Here is a 22,662-nt window from a genome sequence, read left to right on the forward strand (position 1 = left end):
GCGTCGGTGCTGGAGGGAGGTGAGACTCGGGGAGGGAGGTGAGACTCGAGGATGGAGGAATTAGGATAAGGCCGCAACAGGAGCTGCGCCACAGGGGGCGGGGCTGGCTCAGGAAAGCGCAGGCATTTTCCCGCGTTAGGGAAGGGGGGGGATGGAGGAGCGTAAGGAGGAGGAGGGATTTCCACACGGGGGGTCAACGGGAAGGCGGGGGAAGCCGGGGTCAGCAGGAGGCAGTGGGCCGGTTAAGAGGGCCCGAGTGTTCGCGCACTTAAAGGGACTGAAGGCAGACGTGGCCATGCTTCAGGAGACACATCTGAAGGTGGCAGATCAGGTCAGTTTAAAGAAGGGATGGGGAGGACAGGTGTTACATTCGGGGCTGGATACGAAGAATAGAGAGGTGGCAATACTGGTGGGGAAGCGGGTGTTGTTTGAGGTCAAGAACATAGTAGCGGACAATGGAGGCCAATATGTGATGGTGAGCGGTAGGTTGCAGGGGCGGGGTTGGTATTGGTAAATGTATACGTCCCGAATTGGGACGATGCTGGATTCATGAAACGGATGTTGGGGCGTATTCCGGACTTCGAGGTAGGAAGCTTGATAATGGGTGGGGATTTCAACACGGTGTTGGACCGAGCACTGGATCGCTCCAGGTCTAGGACCGGAAAGAGGCCGGCTGCGGCCAAGGTGCTCAGGGGGTTTATGGATCAGATGGGGGGAGTAGATCCGTGGAGATTTGCCAGGCCTTTGGCCAGAGAATTTTCTTTTTTCTCCCATGTACACAAGGCCTACTCCCAGATAGATTTTTTTGTTCTGGGCAGGGCATTGATCCCGAAAGTGGAGGGAACGGAGTATTCGACCATAGCCATTTCAGACCATGCCCCGCACTGGGTGGAACTGGAGCTGGGGGAGGAGAGGGACCAACGCCCGCTGTGGCAGTTGGATGTGGGACTGCTGGCAGACGAGGAAGTGTGCGGAAGGGTGCGGGGGTGCATCGAAAGGTATCTGGAGGCCAACGACAACGGGGAGGTGCAGGTGGGAGTAGTACGGGAGGCGCTGAAGGCGGTGGTCAGGGGAGAGTTAATCTCCATCAGGGCTCATAGGGAGAAGAGAGAGGGCAGTGAAAGGGAGAGGTTAGTGGGGGAGATCTTAAGAGTGGACAGGAGATATGCAAAGGCCCCAGATGAGGGAGTACTCAGGGAGAGACGAATTCTCCAGACGGAGTTCGACCTGTTGACCACAGGGAAGGCAGAGGCACAGTGGAGGAAGGCACAGGGGGCGATGAATGAGTATGGGGAGAAGGCGAGCCGGATGCTGGCACATCAGATGGCAGCGAAGGAAATAGGTGGAGTCAAGGATGGAAAGGGAACTACGGTGCGGAGTGCGGTGAAAGTGAATGAGGCATTCAAGGCCTTCTACGAGGAGCTGTATAGGTCCCAGCCCCCACGGGGAAAAGAGGGGATGCGACGATTCTTGGACCAGCTGAGGTTCCCGAGGGTGGAGGAGCAGGAGGTGGCTGGTTTGGGGGCGCTAATTGGGGTGGAGGAGCTGGTTCAAGGACTGGGGAGCATGCAGGCAGGGAAGGCCCCGGGAACGGATGGGTTCCCGGTGGAGTTCTATAGGAAGTATGTAGACCTGTTAGCCCCGTTGCTGGTAAGGACCTTCAATGAGGCAAGGGAGGGGGGGACCCTGCCCCCGACAATGTCGGAGGCAACGATCTCTTTGATCCTGAAGCGGGATAAGGACCCACTGCAATGCGGGTCGTATAGGCCGATCTCGCTCCTCAACGGAGATGCTAAGTTGCTGGCAAAAATGTTGGCTACGAGGATTGAGGACTGTGTCCTGGGGGTGATTCACGAGGACCAGACGGGATTTGTAAAGGGCAGGCAGTTAAATACCAATGTGCGGAGACTCCTAAATGTGATAATGATGCCATCAGTGGAGGGAGCAGCGGAGATAGTGGCAGCTATGGATGCGGAGAAGGCCTTTGACCGAGTAGAGTGGGAGTATCTCTGGGAAGTGCTGCGGAGGTTTGGCGAGGGGTTTATCAGTTGGGTTAAGCTCCTATGCAGAGCCCCGGTGGCGAGTGTGGTTACGAATCGGCGGAGGTCGGAGTATTTTCGGCTGTATCGAGGGACGAGGCAGGGGTGCCCCATGTCCCCCCTGTTGTTTGCATTAGCAATTGAACCTTTGGCCATGGCATTAAGGGAGTCCAGGAAATGGAAGGGGGGGTGGTTCGAGGGGGAGAGGAGCATCGAGTGTCGCTGTACGCAGACGACCTGTTGCTGTATGTGGCGGACCCACTGGAGGGGATGGTGGAGGTCATGCAGATCCTAAGGGAGTTTGGGGACTTCTCGGGCTACAAGCTCAATGTAGGGAAGAGTGAGCTCTTTGTGGTGCATTCGGGGGATCAGGGAAGAGGGATAGACGACCTACCGTTGAGGAGGGCGGAAAGGAGCTTTCGATACTTGGGGATCCAGGTAGCTAGGAGCTGGGGGACCCTGCACAAACTTAATTTGATGCGGCTGGTAGAGCAGATGGAGGAGGACTTTAAACGGTGGGACATGTTGCCACTCTCGCTAGAGGGCAGGGTACAGTCGATTAAAATGGTGGTCCTCCCGAGGTTTCTTTTTGTATTCCAATGCCTTCCAATTGTGATCACCAAGGCCTTTTTTAAAAGGGTATGCAGGAGCATTATTGGTTTTGTGGGGGCGAGTAAGACCCCGAGGGTAAGGAGGGGGTTCCTGGAGCGTAGTAGAGATAGAGTAGGGCTGGCGTTGCCGAATCTGGGTGGCTACTACTGGGCAGCCAACGTGGCGATGATCCATAAGTGGGTGATGGAGGGAGAGGGCCGGCATGGAAGAGGCTGGAGATGGCGTCCTGCAAAGGAACGAGCCTGGGGGCGCTGGTGACGGCACCACTGCTGCTCTCGCCGACAAGGTACACCACGAGTCTGGTGGTGGCGGCAACGCTAAAGATCTGGGGGCAGTGGAGACAGCACAGGGGTGCAATGGGAGCCTCGGTGTGGTCCCAGATCAGAGATAACCATCGGTTTGTCCCAAGAAGGATGGACGGGGGGTTTCAGAGCTGGCATCGGGCAGGGATTAGAAGAATGGGGGACCTGTTCATCGATGGGACGTTTGCGAGCTTATGGGCGCTGGAGGAGAAGTTTGGACTACCCCCGGGAAACGCTTTCAGGTGCATGCGAGTGAGGGCGTTTGTGAGGCGGCAGGTGAGGGAATTCCCGCTGCTTCCGGCACAGGGGATTCAAGACAGGGTGATTTCGGGCATATGGGTCGGAGGAGGCAAGGTGTCGGCGATATACCAGGAGATGAAAGAAGAGGGGGAGGCTTTGGTAGAGGAGCTGAAGGGTAAATGGGAAGATGAGCTGGGGGAGGAGATTGAGGAGGGTCTGTGGGCTGAAGCCCTAAGTAGGGTTAATTCCTCTTCCTCGTGTGCCAGGCTTAGCCTAATACAATTTAAGGTTGTTCACAGAGCGCACATGACGGGGGCGAGGCTGAGTAGGTTCTTTGGGGTGGAGGACAGTTGTGGGAGGTGCTCAGGAAGCCCGGCGAATCATGTCCATATGTTTTGGTCGTGCCCGGCACTGGATGGGTTCTGGAGGGGAGTTGCGAGAACTATATCCAAGGTGGTGAAAGTCCAGGTCAAGCCAAGTTGGGGGCTAGCATTATTTGGAGTAGCGGACGAGCCGGGAGTGCAGGAGGCGAAAGAGGCCGGCATTCTGGCCTTTGCATCCCTGGTAGCCCGGCGGAAGATCTTGTTAGTGTGGAAAGATGCGAAGCCCCCCAGTGTGGAAGCCTGGATAAATGACAAGGCAGGGTTTATCAAGTTGGAGAGGATAAAGTTTGCCTTGAGAGGGTCTGCGCAGGGGTTCTACAGGCGGTGGCAACCGTTCCTAGACTTATCTCGCGGAGTGTTAGGTGGAGTTCGGTCAGCAGCAGCAACCCGGGGGGGGGGGATATCTTTCTTTGGGGGGGGTGGGGGGGTGTATCTGAGCAAGAAAATACATAAAGGATCCGGAAAACTGATATGTACGGGAGGAATCCAATGTACAAAGTTCTGTATCATATTGACTTGCCATGTTTATGTCTTGCTATGCGAGCTTTCTTTTCTTTTTGTTACGGGGTGGGGGGGGGTTGTTTGTATGGTTGAAAATTTTGTTTAAAAATTCTTAATAAACATTTAAAAAAAAAAAAAAAAAGTTTCTGCTTGTATGCCGGGAGAAGGAGCACCGTCTTGTGGTCCGATTGCAGTCGGGGGATGGATCATCAGGCGCCCTTGGTGTTTGTGTAGCAGTGGTCAAGGATGTTTGGATCCCTGTCGGGACAGGAGATGTGTTGGTGGAATTTTGGTAGTACACTCTTGAGGTTGGCCTGGTTGACATCCTTGGCCACGATGAACAAGGCCTCCGGGTATTCTGCTTCATTGTTATTTATTGCTGTGTACAATTCATCAAGCGCGTTCTTCACTTCCGCCTGGGGTGGGATGTAGACCGCTGTGATGATGGCAGAAGAGAATTCCCATGGAAGGTAGTATGGACGGCACTTCACAGTTGGGTATTCCAGATCCGGGGAGCAGTAGTTCGCCAGGGTCACCACGTCCGAGCACCAGGAGTTGGCGAGGAGACAAACACTTTCACCCACTCCAGGTTCAGTCCTGGATGTGATTAACAGCAGAATCTAACCCTTCATAACTTGTAAACCCTTTGGTGTTTCAGCATGTTGGATGACAGAGTGAATCCCTCCCCACAGTGAGAGGTGAATGGCTTCTTTCCAGTGTGAACTCGCTGGTGTCTCCGCAATGTGGATGATGTTTGAAACTTCTTTGTGCAGTGAGAGCAGCTGAACGGTCTCTCCTCAGAGTTAACATGCTGGTGGGACATCAGTAGCTGAGAGCTTTTGAAACCCCTCCTGCAGTCAGAGCATTTAAAGGGCCTGCTCTTGGTGTGAGTGACATTGTGGCTACGCAGGCTGGATAACTGAGTGAATCCCTTATCACACACAGAGCAGATGAACGGCTTCTCTCCGGTGTGAACTCGCTGGTGTCTCTGCAGGCTGGATAATTGAGTGAATCCCTTATCACACACAGTGCAGATGAACGGCTTCTCTCCGGTGTGAACTCGCTGGTGTCTCTGCAGGCTGGATAATTGAGTGAATCCCTTATCACACACAGTGCAGATGAACGGCTTCTCCCCGGTGTGAACTCGCTGGTGTGTCTGCAGGTGGTGTAACCGAGTGAATCCCATATCACACACAGTGCAGATGAATGGTCTCTCCCCGGTGTGAACTCGTTCGTGTCTCCGCAGGTTGCCAATGTCAGTGAATCCCTTTCCACACTGAGAGCAGGTGAAAGGCCTCTCCCCGGTGTGAACTCGCTGGTGTGTCTGCAGGATGGATAACTGAGTGAATCCCTTCCCACAGTCAGAGCAGGTGAACGGTCTCTCCCCAGTGTGAACTCGTTTGTGTCTCCGCAGTCTGTAAACGTCAGTGAACCCCTTTTCACACTGAGGGCAGGTGAAAGGCCTCTCTCCAGTGTGAACTCGTTCGTGTCTCCGTAGTCTGCCAATGTCAATGAATCCCTTTTCACACTGAGAGCAGGTGAAAGGCCTCTCTCCAGTGTGAACTCGCTGGTGTGTCTGCAGGATGGATAACTGAGTGAATCCCTTCCCACAGTCAGAGCAGGTGAACGGTCTCTCCCCAGTGTGAACTCGTTTGTGTCTCCGCAGGCTGTAAAAGTCAGTGAACCCCTTTTCACACTGAGAGCAGGTGAACGGCCTCTCTCCAGTGTGACTGTGTTGATGCTCTGCCAGCTCGTGTGGGGCTGTGAATCCCTTCCCACAATCCTCACATTTCCATGGTTTCTCCATGGTCCGGGTGATCTTGCGTCTCACCACGTTGGACGATCAGTTGAAGCCTCGTCCACACACAGAACACCTGTACAGTCTCTCCCTGATGTGAATGGTGTATTTTTTCAGACTGTCACTGGTTAAAGCTCTTTCCACAGTCAGTGCTCTGTAACAGTCTCACACGGGTGTGTGTGTGTGTCTCAGTGCTTTTCCAGACACACTGATGTTTAAATCTCTTGAAGCAGACAGAATAGACAAACATTTCTCCTTATAGACTCAAAGGCCGATGATCCCAAGAATTGTGTGACTCAGTCAGTTCTTGACGTGATATTTAGTTTGAGATATCGGCCCAAACTCCTCTCGTTGGAACTGCCTGCAAACAGATTTTACAATAGTAATCATTGTCAGTACAGGATAGAAACTCAGAACAGACAATTCTAGTTTCTATCGAACATTCTTTCCTCTCTCTTTCAATGAAATGCTCCAAATTTCAATCCCACACACTCTCCCTCCATTCTCACTCTGAGGATCTAATATTCACCCTCCCAATTCTCCTGAAGGTGTTGATTCAGGCTGATTGACAGATCCCTGCTCACTGCTTCCTGTCCTGGACACAGAGACCTGAAAATCTTCATGCAGGCTGCCAGACAGATATATGTCGATATTACTGGATGAAATATGTGTGTAATATACAGACTGTATTCACTTACTTTCTCTCCCAATTTTCCTGAAGGTGATGATCAACAAATCTAAACTCACTAAAATCTGTACAAGAACATAAGAACATAAGAACTAGAAGCAGTTGTAGGCCATCTGGCCCCTCGAGCTTGCTCCACCATTCAATGAGATCATGGCTGATCTTTTGTGGACTCAGCTCCACTTTCCGGCCCGAACACCATAACCCTTAATCCCTTTATTCTTCAAAAAACTATCTATCTTTATCTTAAAAACATTTAATGAAGGAGCCTCTACTGCTTCAATGGGCAAGGAATTCCATAGATTCACAACCCTTTGGGTGAAGAAGTTCCTCCTAAACTCAGTCCTAAATCTACTTCCCCTTATTTTGAGGCTATGCCCCCTAGTTCTGCTTTCACCCGCCAGTGGAAACAACCTGCCCGCATCTATCCTATCTATTCCCTTCATAATCTTATATGTTTCTATAAGATTCCCCCCTCATCCTTCTAAATTCCAACGAGTACAGTCCCAGTCTACTCAACCTCTCCTCGTAATCCAACCCCTTCAGCTTTGGGATTAACCTAGTGAATCTCCTCTGCACACCCTCCAGTGCCAGTACGTCCTTTCTCAAGTAAGGAGACCAAAACTCAACACAATACTCCAGGTGTGGCCTCACTAACACCTTATACAATTGCAGCATAACCTCCCTAGTCTTAAACTCCATCCCTCTAGCAATGAAGGACAAAATTCCATTTGCCTTCTTAATCACCTGTTGCACCTGTAAACCAACTTTTTGCGACTCATGCACTAGCACACCCAGGTCTCTCCGCATAGCAGCATGTTTTAATATTTTATCATTTAAATAATAATCCCTTTTGCTTTTATTCCTACCAAAATGGATAACCTCACATTTGTCAATATTGTATTCCATCTGCCAGACCCTAGCCCATTCACTTAGCCTATCCAAATCACTCTGCAGACTTCCAGTATCCTCTGCACTTTTTGCTTTACCACTTATCTTAGTGTCGTCTGCAAACTTGGACACATTGCCCTTGGTCCCCAACTCCAAATCATCTATGTAAATTGTGAACAGTTGTGGGCCCAACACTGATCCCTGAGGGACACCACTAGCTACTGATTTCCAACCAGAGAAACACCCATTAATCCCCACTCTTTGCTTTCTATTAATTAACCAATCCTCTATCCATGCTACTACTTTCCCCTTAATGCCATGCATCTTTATCTCATGCAGCAACCTTTTGTGTGGCACCTTGTCAAAGGCTTTCTGGAAATCCAGATATACCACATCCATTGGCTCCCCGTTATCTACTGCACTGGTAAAGTCCTCAAAAATTCCACTAAATTAGTTAGGCACGACCTGCCCTTTATGAACCCATGCTGCGTCTGCCCAATGGGACAATTTTCATCCAGATGCCTCGCTATTTCTTCCTTGATGATAGATTCCAGCATCTTCCCGACTACCGAAGTTAAGCTCACTGGCCTATAATTACCCACTTTCTGCCTACGTCCTTTTTTAAACAGTGGTGTCACATTTGCGAATTTCGAATCCGCCAGGACCACCCCAGAGTCTGGTGAATTTTGGTCAATTATCACTAGTGCATTTGCAATTTCCATAAGACCATAAGACATAGGAGTGGAAGTAAGGCCATTCGGCCCATCGAGTCCACTCCACCATTCAATCATGTCTGATTTCAACTCCATTTACCCGCTCTCGCTCCATAGCCCTTAATTCCTCGAGAAATCAAGAATTTATCAACTTCTGTCTTAAAGACACTCAACGTCCCGGCCTCCATCGCCCTCTGTGGCAATGAATTCCACATACCCACCACTCTCTGGCTGAAGAAATTTCTCCTCATCTCTGTTCTAAAGTGACTCCCTTTTATTCTAAGGCTGTGCCCCCGGGTCCTAGTCTCCCCTGCTAATGGAAACAACTTCCCAATGTCCACCCTATCTAAGCCATTCATTATCTTGTAAGTTTCTATTAGATCTCCCCTCAACCTCCTAAACTCCAATGAATATAATCCCAGAATCCTCAAACGTTCATCGTATGTTAGGCCTACCATTCCTGGGATCATCCGTGTGAATCTCCGCTGGACCCGCTCCACTGCCAGTATGTCCTTCCTGAGGTGTGGGGCCCAAAATTGCTCACAGTATTCTAAATGGGGCCTAACTAATGCTTTATAAAGCTTCAGAAGTACATCCCTGCTTTTATATTCCAAGCCTCTTGAGATGAATGACAACATTGCATTTGCTTTCTTAATTACGGACTCAACCTGCAAGTTTACCTTTAGAGAATCCTGAACTAGTACGCCCAAGTCCCTTTGCACTTCAGCATTATGAATTTTGTCACCGTTTATAGAACATAGAACATAGAAAATACAGCACAGAACAGGCCCTTCGGCCCACGATGTTGTGCCGAACCTTTGTCCTAGATTAATCATAGATTATCATTGAATCTACAGTGCAGAAGGAGGCCATTCGGCCCCCTGAGTCTGCACCAGCTCTTGGAAAGAGCACCCTACCCAAACTCAACACCTCCACCCAACACCAAGGGCAATTTGGACATTAAGGGCAATTTATCATTGGCCAATTCACCTAACCCGCACATCTTTGGACTGTGGGAGGAAACCGGAGCACCCGGAGGAAACCCACGCAGACACGAGGAGGACGTGCAGACTCCGCACAGACAATGACCCAAGCCGGAATCGAACCTGGGACCATGGATCTGTGAAGCAATTGTGCTACCCACAATGCTACCGTGCTGCCCTTAAGAACAAATAAATCTACACTATATCATTTTCCCGTAATCCATGTACCTATCCAACAGCTGCTTGAAGGTCCCTAATGTTTCCGACTCAACTACTTCCACAGGCAGTGCATTCCATGCCCCCACTACTCTCTGGGTAAAGAACCTACCTCTGATATCCCTCCTATATCTTCCACCTTTCACCTTAAATTTATGTCCCCTTGTAATGGTGTGTTCCACCTGGGGAAAAAGTCTCTGACTGTCTACTCTATCTATTCCCCTGATCATCTTATAAACCTCTATCAAGTCGCCCCTTAGAAAATAGTCACCGTTTAGAAAATAGTCCACGCCTCTATTCTTTTTTCCAAAGTGCAAGACCTCGCACTTGCCCACGTTGAATTTCATCAGCCATTTCTTGGACCACTCTCCTAAACTGTCGACATCTTTCTGAAGCCTCCCCACCTCCTCCATACTATCTGCCCCTCCACCTATCTTCGTATCATCGGCAAATTAGCCAGAATGCCCTCAGTCCCGTTATCTAGATTGTTAATATATAAAGAGAACAGCTGTGGTCCCAACACTGAACCCTGCGGGACACCACTCGTCACCGGTTGCCATTCCGAAAAAGAACCTTTTATCCCAACTCTCTGCCTTCTGCCTGACAGCCAATCGTCAATCCATGTTAGTACCTTGCCTCAAATACCATGGGCCCTTACTTTACTCAGCAGTCTCCCGTGAGGCACCTTATCAAAGGCCTTTTGGAAGTCAAGATAGATAACATCCATTGGCTCTCCTTGGTCTAACCTATTTGTTATCTCTTCAAAGAACTCTAACAGGTTTGTCAGGCATGACCTCCCCTTACTAAATCCATGCTGACTTGTCCTAATCCGACCCTGCACTTCCAAGAATTTAGAAATCTCATCCTTAACAATGGATTCTAGAATCTTGCCAACAACCGAGGTCAGGCTAATTGGCCTATAATTTTCCATATTTTTCCTTGTTCCCTTCTTGAACAGTGGGGTTACAACAGCGATTTTCCAATCCTCTGGTACTTTCCCTGACTCCAGTGACTGTTGAAACATCACCAACGCCTCCACTATTTCTTCAGCTATCTCCTTTAGAACTCTAGGATGTAGCCCATCTGGGCCCGGAGATTTGTCAATTTTTAGACCTCTTAGTTTTTTTATCACTTTCTCCTTTGTGATGGCTACCATATTCAACTCTGCCCCCTGACTCTCCTGAATTGTTGGGATATTACTCATGTCTTCTACTGTGAAGACTGACGCAAAGTACTTATTCAGTTCCTCGGCTATTTCCATGTCTCCCATCACAAAATTACCAGCGTCATTTTGGAGCGGCCCAATGTCAACTTTTGCCTCCCATTTGTTTTTAATGTATTTAAAGAAACTTTTACTATCATTCCTAATCTTACTGGCTAGCCTACCTTCAAATTTGATCCTCTCTTTCCTTATCTCTCTCTTTGTTATCCTCGGTTTGTTTTTGTAGCCTTCCCAATCTTCTGACTTCCCACTACTCTTTGCCACATTATAGGCTTTCTCTTTTGCTTTGATGCATTCCCTAACTTCCTTTGTCAGCCATGGCTGCCTAATCCCCCCTCTGATAACCTTTCTTTTCTTTGGGATGAACCTCTGTACTGTGTCCTCAATTACACCCAGAAACTCCTGCCATTGCTGTTCTACTGTCTTTCCCACTAGGGTCTGCTCCCAGTCGATTTTCGTCAGTTCCTCCCTCATGCCCCTGTAGTTACCTTTATTTAACTGTAACACCTTTACATCTGATTCTACCTTCTTTCTTTCAAATTGGAGATTGAATTTGACTATATTATGATCACTGCCTACTAAGTGCTCCCTTACTTTAAGAACTTTAATCAAGTCTGGCTCATTACATAACACTAAGTCCAGAATGGCCTGTTCCCTCGTGGGCTCCATCACAAGGAGCAGTGCGCAAGTGATTTCTGGGAGGTAAGTTTCTCCTTTAAAAACACTTAGCTTCACAGGAGCAGGCCAGTCGATTTCAGCGGGAGCGGTGCTCAAGTGCGAAATTGACTAGCCTGCTCCTGTGTTCCAAAAAGCCCTCCTGTAAACATTCAATGAATTCCCTTTCCTTGGGTCCACTGGCAGTATTATTTACCCAGTCCACCTGCATATTAAAGTCCCCCATGATCACTGTGACCTTGCCTTTCTGACATGCACTTTCTATTTTGTGGTGCATCTTGTGCCCCTGGTCCTGACCACTGTTAGGAGGCCTGTACATAACTCCCATTATGGTTTTTTTGCCTTTGTGGTTACTCAACTCTACGCACACAGACTCCACATCATCCGACCCCATGTCGTTTAGTGCTATTGATTTAATTTCATTCCTAATTAACAAGGCAACCCCGCCCCCTCTGCCCACCTCTCTGTCTTTTCGATAGGTTGTGAATCCCTGGATGTTTAAATGCCAGTCATGAACCCCCTGCAACCATGTCTCTGTGATGCCTACCACATCATACCTGCCAGTCACAATCTGGGCCACAAGCTCATCTACCTTGTTCCGTACACTGCGCGCATTTAAATATAGCACCTTTAATTCTCTATTAACCGTCCCTTTTTGTTTTCTTAGTGTGGTGGACCTTGGTTTACTGAGCCTTTCCATATACTGTGTCATATTTTGTGGGATGGGGACTATTGTAACCTCTCCTGAGTTCTGTCTTTTCATGCTTTTTTGTATTCCTAAGCAGCTACGCTTCCCACTGATTACTTCACCTCTTGGTTCCCTGACTTTCCCTTCCCCCCCAATCTCTAGTTTAAAGTCCTATTGACCACCCTATTTACTCTTTTCGCCAGAACACTGGTCCCAGCTCGGTTCAGGTGGAGACCATCCCAACGGTATAGGTCCCCCCTGTCCCAAAACTGATGCCAGTGTCCCATGAAAAGGAACCCCTCATTCCCACACCACTCTTTCAGCCACGTGTTAACTTCCCTTATTCTTGCCTCCCTATGCCAATTTGCACGTGGCTCGGGCAGTAATCCGGAGATTATGACCCTTGAGGACCTGTTTTTTTTAATTTGAATCCTAGCTCTTTATAATCTCTAAACAGGTCCTCTTTTCTAGACTTGCCTATGTTGTTGGTACCAACATGGACCACAACAACTGGATCCTCCCCCTCCCTCTCCAGTATCCTTTCAAGCCGGTCAGAGATGTCCCGCACCCTAGCACCGGGCAGGCAACATACCATGCGGGACTCTTTATCCTGCTCACAAAGGATACTATCTATCCCCCTGATAATAGAATCCCCTACAACTACAACTTGCCTATTTACTCCCCTTGAATGGCCTGCTGAACCATGGTGCCTTGGTCAGCTGACTCATCCTTCCTGCAACCCTGTTCGCCATCCACACAGGGAGCAAGTGCCTCATACCTGTTGGACAGAGTCAAGGGCTGAGGCTCCTGAGTTCCTGACTGCTGGTTCCCTTTACCTGCCTGACTTGCAGTCACACCCTGCTGTCCCTGGCCACTAGCAGGATTTAAACTACTTACTCTGACAGGTGTGACTGCCTCCTGAAACACAGTGTCCAGGTAAGTCTCCCCCTCCCGGATGTGCCTCAGTGTTTGAAGCTCAGACTCCAGCTCATCAACTCTGAGCCGGAGCTCTTCGAGCAGCCAACACTTACTGCAGATGTGGTCGCTGCAGCTCGCAATGGGATCTGCCAGCTCCCACATCAAGCAGCTCAAGCACATCACATGACCAGCCATCACTAATTAATTAATTAGTTTAATTTAAGTTTATGGTGGGGGCAGCTTCAGCCATCAGACACTACCCTGCACTTTTAACTGAAAAACAGCACAATTAGATTAACCACTTACCTTTCCTGGTTACCTTACTGCACCAAACTAGCAAATTCTCACTGTCTGTATCTCTCTCACTCCGGCTGTGTCTCCTTGACCTGCGCAATGCTAATAATATAATAATGCTAATAATAATATAATATGGCACTTACCTCACACCAATGGGTCTTATTATTAGGTTAGAGGAGGAGGGCGGGTGGGAGACACTACACGTGTAGTGTCTCGGGTTTCCTCTCCACCAGAATTTATTGGTTGGGGGAGGGGGGGGTGGTCTTCCCAGAAGTCCGCGGGTCGAAAAAAAATAAAACAGAAAATAAGTGGGTTTTTTTAAAAGGAGAAACTTACCTCCCAGAAATCACTTGCGCACTGCTCCCGCTGAAATTGACTAGCCTGCTCCTGTGAAGGTCTCCCAGAAATCACTTGCGCACCGCTCCCGCTGAAATCGACTGGCCTGCTCCTGTGAAGCTAAGTGTTTTTAAAGGAGAAACTTACCTCCCAGAAATCACTTGCGCACTGCTCCCGCTGAAATTGACTAGCCTGCTCCTGTGAAGGTGTCCCAGAAATCACTTGCGCACCGCTCCCGCTGAAATCGACTCCCTAGCCATCTCTTTTAGCACTCTGGGATGCATTCCATCAGGGCCAGGAGACTGGTCTACCTTTAGCCCCATTAGCTTGCCCATCACTACCTCCTTGGTGATAACAATCCTCTCAAGGTCCTCACCTGTCATAGCCTCATTTCCATCAGTCACTGGCATGTTATTTGTGTGTTCCACTGTGAAGACCAACCCAAAAAACCTGTTCAGTTCCTCAGCCATTTCCTCATCTCCCATTATTAAATCTCCTTTCTCATCCTCTAAAGGAACAATATTTACCTTAGCCACTCTTTTTTGCTTTATATAAGAGTAGAGAATCTCCATATAAGTACATTTACTGATTAGAGATGGGGAAATTCTGAGGAAGAATTTTATTTAGTCATGGAGTAGTCATGACAGGGAACTCACTGCCCACAAGGGTTGTGGAAGTCCAGATGATCAATAATTTAAAATAAAATAGGATGGTCACTTGAAGAAAATAAGCTTGCAGGGGAACAGGGATATCGAGGGGGAATGGGACTGACTGGATTGCTGTACAGAGACTCAGCATTGACTTGAGTTCCCAAATGGATTCTGTCAGTGCTGCAATGACTATATGACTGGAAATATATAATGTAGGTACAGTACTATTTACAAAACTAGAAATAATAATACATGGATGTTATTACAGAACCATCAACAATATATATAATACATACCATATAACAACACTAGACATATCTTTGTCCGATATTAAATTTTTAAAAATTAATTTACGGGATGTGGACAATGCTGGTCAGGCCGGCATTTATTGCCCATCCCCAGTTAGCCTTCCGAAGTAGTGGTGAGCTGCCTTCTTGAACTGCTGCAGTCCTTGAGGTGTTGGTACATCCCCTGTGCTGTTTTTTTTTTATAATTTGTTTTTTATAAATTTAAAGTACCCAATTCATTTTTTTCCAATTAAGGTGCAATTTAGTGTGGCCAATCCACCTACCCTGCACATCTTTAGGTTGTGGGGGCGAAACCCACGCAAACACGGATTTGCGCAAGTGAAGGAGACACAGCCGGAGTGAGACATATCCAGAGTGGGAATTTGGAACTTGGTAATTTGGTGCAGTGAGGTAATTCGGTGCATAGTGGGAGAAGGTGCTTGTTCCCTATTGTTTTGTTCTCTCTCTTTCTTCTGGCCTGTAAATGTACATCTGCAGGGAGAGAACCAGAGAGCATCTGAGACCCTGGGAAGGTCAGTAAGTGATTTTTATTCATTTTAACTTTTATTACCTTTTCAAATTGTGTGTGTGGGGGCGAAACTGAAATGACATCACAGAAAAGCTGTGACCTGATTGGGAATCTACACGAAATTAAAAAAATTAAGCATTGTTAAACTAATTAAACATAATTACTTAATTATAATTTAGAGGGGTATCTAAGCCAGAGATCGGAGAGTACTGTATTTAGCTTTCACATTTATAGTAGAAATCTAGTGCTAGGAAACATATAGTTAACAATAACTTTTTTCTTTAAAACGTTTAAATTTACTTTACTAATTAATTGACGCAATGTCAATTAGAGGGGTGCAGTGCTCTGACTGTGAGATGTGGCAGGTCCGGGAGGCTTCTAGCATCCCGGATGGCTTCATCGGCAGAAAATGCACCCAACTGGAGCTCTCACAGGCCGCATGGTTCGGTTGGAGCATCAGTTGGATGCACTTAGGAGCATGCAGGTGGCGGAAAGCGTCATAGATAGCAGTTATATAAATGTGGTCACACTCAAGGTGCAGGCAGAGAAATGGGTGACCACCAGAAAGGGTAGGCAGTCAGTGCAGGAATCCCCTGTGGTTGTCCCCCTCTCGAACAGGTATACCCCTTTGGATACTGTTGGGGGGGGGGATAGCCTATCAGGGGAAAACAGCAGCAGCCAGAGCAGTGGCACCACGGCTGGCTCTGATGCTCAGAAGGGAGTGTCAAAGCGCAGAAGAGCAATACTCATAGGGGACTCTATAGTCAGGGGCAGATAGGTGCTTCTGTGGACGTGAAAGAGACTCCAGGATGGTATGTTGCCTCCCTGGTGTCAGGGTCCAGGATGTCTCCGAACGGGTAGCGGGCATCCTGAAGGGGGAAGGCAAACAGGCAGAGGTCGTTGTACATATTGGTACTAACGACATAGGCAGGAAGGGGCATGAGGTCCTGCAGCAGGAGTTCAGGGAGCTGGGCAAAAGTTAAAAGACAGGACCTCTAGGGTTGTAATCTCGGGATTACTCCCTGTGCCACGTGTCAGTGAAGCTAGAAATAGGAAGATAGAGCAGCTAAACACGTGGATAAACAGCTGGCGTAGGAGGGATGGTTTCCGTTATCTGGACCACTGGGAGTTCATCCGGGGTCGGTGTGACCTGTATAAGAAGGACGGGTTGCATCTAAACTGGAGAGGCATAAATATCCTGGCCACAAGGTTTGCCAGTGTCGCACGGGAGGGTTTAAACTAGTATGGCAGGGGGGTGGGCACGGGAGCAATCGGTCAGAAGGTGAGAGCATTGAGGGAGAACTAGGGAATAGGGCCAGTGTGGCTCTGAGGCAGAGCAGACAGGGAGAAGTTGCTGAACACAGTGGTGGCCTGAAGTGCATATGTTTTAATGCAAGAAGTATTACGGGTAAGGCAGATGAACTTAGACTTGGATTAATACTTGGAACTATGATGTTGTTGCCATTACAGAGACCTGATTGAGGGAAGGGCAGGATTGGCAGCTAAGCATTCCAGGATTTAGATGTTTCAGGCGGGATAGAGGGGGATGTAAAAGGAGTTGCGCTACTGGTGAGGGAGAATATCACAGCTGTACTACGGGAGGACATCTCAGAGGGCAGTGAGGCTATATGGGTAGAGATCAGGAATAAAAAGGGTACAGTCACAATGTTGGGGGTTTACTACAGGCCTCCCAACAGCCAGTGGGAGATAGAGGAGCAGAGAGGTAGACAGATTTTGGAAAAGAGTAAAAACAACAGGGTTGTTGTGATGGGAGACTTCAACTTCCCCAAAATTGACTGGGACTCACTTAGTTCCAGGGGCTTAGACGGGGCAGAGTTTGTAAGGAGCATCCAGGAGGGCTTCTTAGAATAATATGTAGACAGTCCAACTAGGGAAGGGGCTGTACTGGACCTGGTATTGGGGAATGAGCCCGGCCAGGTGGTAGAAGTTTCAGTAGCGGAGCATTTTGGGAACAGTGACCACAATTCAGTAAGTTTTAAAGTGCTGGTGGACAAGGATAAGAGTGGTCCTAGGGTGAATGTGCTAAATTGGGGGAAGACTAATTATAACAATATTAAGCGGGAACTGAAGAACCTAGATTGGGGGCGGATGTTTGAGGGTAAATCAACATCTGACATGTGGGAGGCTTTCAAGTGTCAGTTGAAAGGAATTCAGGACCGGCATGTTCCTGTGAGGAAGAAGGATAAATACAGCAATTTTCGGGAACCTTGGTTGACGAGAGATATTGTAGGCCTCGGCAAAAAGAAAAAGGAGGCATTTGTCAGGGCTAAAAGGCTGGGAACAGACGAAGCCTGTGTGGAATATAAGGAAAGTAGGATGGAACTTAAGCAAGGAGTCAGGAGGGCTAGAAGGGGTCACGAAAAGTCATTGGCAAATAGGGTTAAGGAAAATCGCAAGGCTTTTTACACGTACATAAAAAGCAAGAGGGTAGCCATGGAAAGGGTTGGCCCACTGAAGGATAGGCAAGGGAATCTATGTGTGGAGCCAGAGGAAATGGGCGAGGTACTAAATGAATACTTTGCATCAGTATTCACCAAAGAGAAGGAATTGGTGGATGTTGAGTCTGGAGAAGGGTGTGTAGATAGCCTGGGTCACATTGAGATCCAAAAAGACGAGGTGTTGGGCATCTTGAAAAATATTAAGGTAGATAAGTCCCCAGGGCCTGATGGGATCAACCGCAGAATACTGAAGGAGGTTAGAGAGGAAATTGCTGAGGCCTTGACAGAAATCTTTGGATCCTCACTGTCTTCAGGTGATGTCCCGGAGGACTGGAGAATAGCCAATGTTGTTCCTTTGTTTAAGAAGGGTAGCAAGGATAATCCAGGGAACTACAGGCCAGTGAGCCTCATGTCAGTGGTAGGGAAATTACTGGAGAGAATTCTTCGAGACAGGATCTACTCCCGTTTGGAAGCAAATGGACGTATTAGTGGGAGGCAGCATGGTTTTGTGAAAGGGAGGTCGTGTCTCACTAACTTGATAGAGTTTTTCGAAGAGGTCACAAAGATGATTGATGCAGGTAGGGCAGTGGATGTTGTCTTTATGGACTTCAGTAAGGCCTTTGACAAGGTCCCTCATGGTAGACTCGTACAAAAGGTGAAGTCACACGGGATCAGGGGTGAGCTGGCAAGGTGGATACAGAACTGGCTAGGTCATAGAAGGCAGAGAGTAGCAATGGAAGGATGCTTTTCTAATTGGAGGGCTGTGACTAGTGGTGTTCATCAGGGATCAGTGCTGGGACCTTTGCTGTTTGTAGTATATGTAAATGATTTTGAGGAAAATGTAACTGGTCTGATTAGTACGTTTGCAGACGACACAAAGGTTGGTGGAATTGCGGATAGCGATGAGGACTGTCAGAGGATACAGTAGGATTTAGATTGTTTGGAGACTTGGGCGGAGAGTTGGCAGATGGAGTTTAATCCGGACAAATGTGAGGTAATGCATTTTGGAAGGTCTAATGCAGGTAGGGAATATACAGTGAATGGTAGAACCCTCAAGAGTATTGAAAGTCAGAGAGATCTAGGTGTACAGGTCCACAGGTCACTGAAAGGGGCAACACAGGTGGAGAAGTTAGTCAAGGAGGCATACGGCATACTTGCCTTCATTGGCCGGGGCATTGAGTATAAGAATTGGCAAGTCATGTTGCAGCTGTATAGAACCTTAGTTAGGCCACACTTGGAGTATAGTGTTCAATTCTGGTCGCCACACTACCAGAAGGATGTGGAGGCTTTAGAGAGGGTGCAGAAGAGATTTACCAGAATGTTGACCGGTATGGAGGGCATTAGCTATGAGGAGCGGTTGAATAAACTCGGTTTGTTCTCACTGGAACGACGGAGGTTGCGGGGCGACCTGATAGAGGTCTACAAAATTATGAGGGGCATAGACAGAGTGGATAGTCAGAGGCTTTTCCCCAGGGTAGAGGGTTAATTACTAGGGGGCATAGGTTTAAGGTGTGAGGGGCAAGGTTTAGAGTAGATGTACGAGGCAAGCTTTTTTTACACAGAGGGTAGTGGGTGCCTGGGATTCGCTGCCAGAGGAGGTGGTGGAAGCAGGGACGATAGTGACATTTAAGGGGCATCTTGACAAATACATGAATAGGATGGGAATAGAGAGATACGGACCAAGGAAGTAGAAGATTCTAGTTTAGTCGGGCAGCATGGTCGGCACAGGCTTGGAGGGCCGAAGGGCCTATTCCTGTGCTGTACTTTTCTTTGTTCTTGTTCTTTGAGAGTGTGCAAACTACACACGGACAGTGACCCAGAGTCGGGATCGAACCTGGAACCTCGGCGCCGTGAGGCAGCAGCGCTAACCACTGCTCCACCATGCTGCCCTACATCCCTGTGCTGTTAGGGAGGGAATTCCAGGATGTTGCCCCAGGGACAGTGAAGGAACGGCAATATATTCCCAAGTCAGGGTGGTGTGTAACTTGGAAACGAACCTCCAGGTGATGAGGTCCAGGTATCTGCTGCTCTTGTCCTTCTAGATGGTAGTGGTTGTGGGATTGCAAGGTGCTGTCTGAGGAACCTTTATGAGTTACTGCAGTATATCTTGTAGATGATATACACAGCTGCTACTGTTTGTCGGTGGTGGACGGTTTGAATGTTTGTGGAAGGCGACGCAATCAATCAGGCGGCTTTGTCCTGGATAGTGTTGAGCTTCTGGAGTGTTGTTGGAGCTGCACTCATCCAGCAAAGTGGAGCGTATTCCATTACACTCCTGACTTGTGCTTGTAGATGTCTGGTAGACAAGCTTTGGGCATCAGGTGGTGTTACTCACCGTAGGATTCCCAGCCTTTGACCTGCCCTGGGAGCTACAGTATTAATACGACTAGTCCAGTTCAGTTTTTGATCAATGGTAACCCCCAGGATGTTGGTTGTGTGGGATTCAGCAATGAAAATGCCACTCAATGCCAAGGGGTGGTGGTTAGATCCTCTCTTGTAGGAGATGGTCATTGCCTGGCACTTGTGTAGCACAAATGTACCTTGCCACTTATTAGGCCAAGCTTGGATATTGTCCAGGTCTTACTGAATTTGGACATGGACTGCTTCATTATCTGAGGAGTTGAGAATGGTGCTGAACATTGTGCAGTCATCGACAAACATCACTGTGCAGTCATCGACAAACATCATCACTTTTCACCTTATGATGGAAGGGAGGTCATTGATGAAGCAGCTGAAGATGGTTGGGCCGAGAAAACTGTCCTGAGCAACTCCTACAGTGAAGTCCTGGAGCTGAGATAATTGACCTCCAATCACCACAACTATCTTCCTTTGTACCAGGTATGACTCCAACCCGTGAAGAATTATCCCCTGATTCCCATTGACTCCAGTTTAGCTGGGGCTCCTTGATGCCATACTCAGTCAAATGCTGCCTTGATGTCAAGGGGAGTCACTCTCACCTCACTTCTAGCATTCAGCTCTTTCGTCCAAGTTTGAACCAAGGCTGTAATGAGGTCAGGAGCTGAGTGACCCTGCGGAACCCAAACTGAGCGTCCAGGAGCAGGTTATTGCAGAATAAGTGCCACTTAATAGTAACTTTGATGACTCCTTCCATCACTTTGCTGATGATAGACAGTAGACCCACAGAGAAGTAATTGGCTGAGTTGGATTTGCCCTGCTTACTGTCCCCTTAAATGTCAGCCATCTCCTGGGGAAATCAGCCCTTTAATTGTGAACATTAGGAAAGAGACCATCCTTTTAGCCAGACAAATAAATGTGTCAAGCTGAGGGAGCAAAGGATGTCAATGTCTTTAAGAGAGAGAGAGAGAGAGACCCGACCCAAGCTTTGCAGAGTCTGCACCCTCCGTGGATTCACTTTTTTTTCTTCAGTTGCTGCAAGTTACCAATTGAAGGTGAGAATGAGAAAAGAAATGGAAAGGGGGAGAAAATAAAGTGTTTTACTCACAGGTGTTGGAGACAGGAATCTGTGTGCGGCTCAAGCTCATTCAGGGTTGGAGGAACAACAGCTTTGCTCGGCAGAAACCTCCATGTCCAGCTTCCGCATTGAGACAATGGGGGAGCTCTGATTGGCGGAGAAACAGAGTCCTTCCGGTCCTCCTATCTTCCCATTGGGCACAAGTCAGCGGTAAAATCAGCGGGATTGAGCTCACCCTGCACATGCGCAGATTTCCCTCACCCCGAGACATGCGCAGTCCTGGATTAGGGGAGGGGCTTCTCGCTCTGGCCGGAGCTGTCAGCTGGTTGCCTGGAAACCGTCTCGAAGATGCGCTGGGGGAAGAGGGAACAGACGGGGGGGGGGGGCGGGGGGTCGGCACCCGGGGTGGTGGTCGCGCGCCGGGCTTGTGCGCTCAAATGCAGTGACGCCACTGCGGAACGGATTTATTCCAATTGGCGGGTTTAGAGGACGAGCTCCTTTGTGATGTCATAATGTGGAGGTTCGACAATGAGTGTCAGACGAAAACTTCCTCCTCTGGGCAACATCTGGGAGCAAATCAATGTCTCCCCCTTTCATAAGTTATAAGATATAGGAGCAGAATTAGGCCATTTGGCCCAACCAGTTTGCTCTGCCATTCTATCATGGCTGTGCTCATCCTGGCTTTAATTCCACCGTACTGCCAGTTCTCCATTACCCTTCAACCCATTAAAAATCTGTCTTCTCTAAATCTGGATTTAGCCCTTTACATAAATTGTTTGAGGTTGAGGGGAGATCTGATAGAGGTATACAAAATTATGAGGGGCATAGACAGAGTGGATAGTCAGAGGCTTTTCCCCAGGGTAGAGGGGTCAATTACTAGGGGGCATAGGTTTAAGGTGAGAGGGGCAAGGTTTAGAGTAGATGTACAAGGCAAGTTTTTTACGCAGAGGGTAGTGGGTGCCTGGAACTCGCTACCGGAGGAGGTAGTGGAAGCAGGGACGATAGGGACATTTAAGGGGCATCTTGACAAATATATGAATAGGATGGGAATAGAAGGATACGGACCCAGGAAGTGTAGAAGATTGTAGTTTAGTCGGGCAGCATGGTCGGCACGGGCTTGGAGGGCCGAAGGGCCTGTTCCTGTGCTGTACATTTCTTTGTTCTTTGTTCATGGGAGTTTGCCAACTGGAGCGTTATTCTCAGTTAAATTCAGCCCTCAGCTCCATCGCTGTCTGTCATTGACATGAGCAACAGAGAGACAGAAAGGTGCCCGAGGCTCAAATGGGAAGTCAAACCTTGTGACTCGAAAACAATACCTCAACATTTGTCAGTCAAATCCATGTTATTTATACTGGGGTTTTTATTATTACATTTAGGCACTGGAGGCAAAGGATGGGGGCTTTAAAGGGTAGCTTTCACTTTCTAACTTTGTATTGTCTATAGTATCAGCCGTGCTAAGTGGGCAGTTTTCTCACCTCTGAGTCAGAAGGCTGTAGATTCAAGTCCCAGTTCAGGGACTGGAGGACAAAAATTACATCCAACATTCCTTCTCGCAGCACTGAGGGAGTGCTGCACTGTCAGAACAGCCTTCTTTCAAATAAGATGTTCAACTGAGGCCCTGTCTATCCCTATCAGATGGATGTTAGAGATCCCACGGGCACTATTTTGAAGAAGAGCAGGGGAGTTACCCCAGTGTCCTGGTCAATATTTATCCCTCAATCAACATCACTAAAAACAGATCACCTGCTCATTATCACATTGCTGTGTGTGGGATCTTGCTGTGTGTAAATTGATTGCCACGATTC

General features: G+C 48.3%; 1 protein-coding gene across 2 annotated transcripts; it reads right to left on the minus strand.

Moving 5' to 3' along the window:
* Positions 1–379: 379 nt before the first annotated feature.
* Positions 380–21,026, minus strand: LOC140406633 (uncharacterized). 2 transcript variants are annotated; one of them, XM_072494639.1, is made up of 2 exons: positions 20,888–21,026; positions 380–6,236 (listed from the first exon to the last, which is right to left on the minus strand). In XM_072494639.1, the coding sequence occupies exon 2, from the start codon at positions 5,882–5,884 to the stop codon at positions 4,706–4,708; it is 1,179 nt and encodes a 392-aa protein (XP_072350740.1). In that variant the 5' UTR covers positions 5,885–6,236; positions 20,888–21,026; the 3' UTR covers positions 380–4,705. The 2 variants fall into 2 exon arrangements, with proteins under 2 accessions (XP_072350740.1, XP_072350739.1); XM_072494638.1 differs by lacking the exon at positions 20,888–21,026 and adding an exon at positions 19,422–20,858.
* Between the last annotated feature and the right edge of the window lie 1,636 nt (positions 21,027–22,662).

This window comes from Scyliorhinus torazame, unplaced genomic scaffold (genome assembly GCF_047496885.1).
Source record: "Scyliorhinus torazame isolate Kashiwa2021f unplaced genomic scaffold, sScyTor2.1 scaffold_732, whole genome shotgun sequence".
Taxonomy (NCBI): domain Eukaryota; kingdom Metazoa; phylum Chordata; class Chondrichthyes; order Carcharhiniformes; family Scyliorhinidae; genus Scyliorhinus; species Scyliorhinus torazame.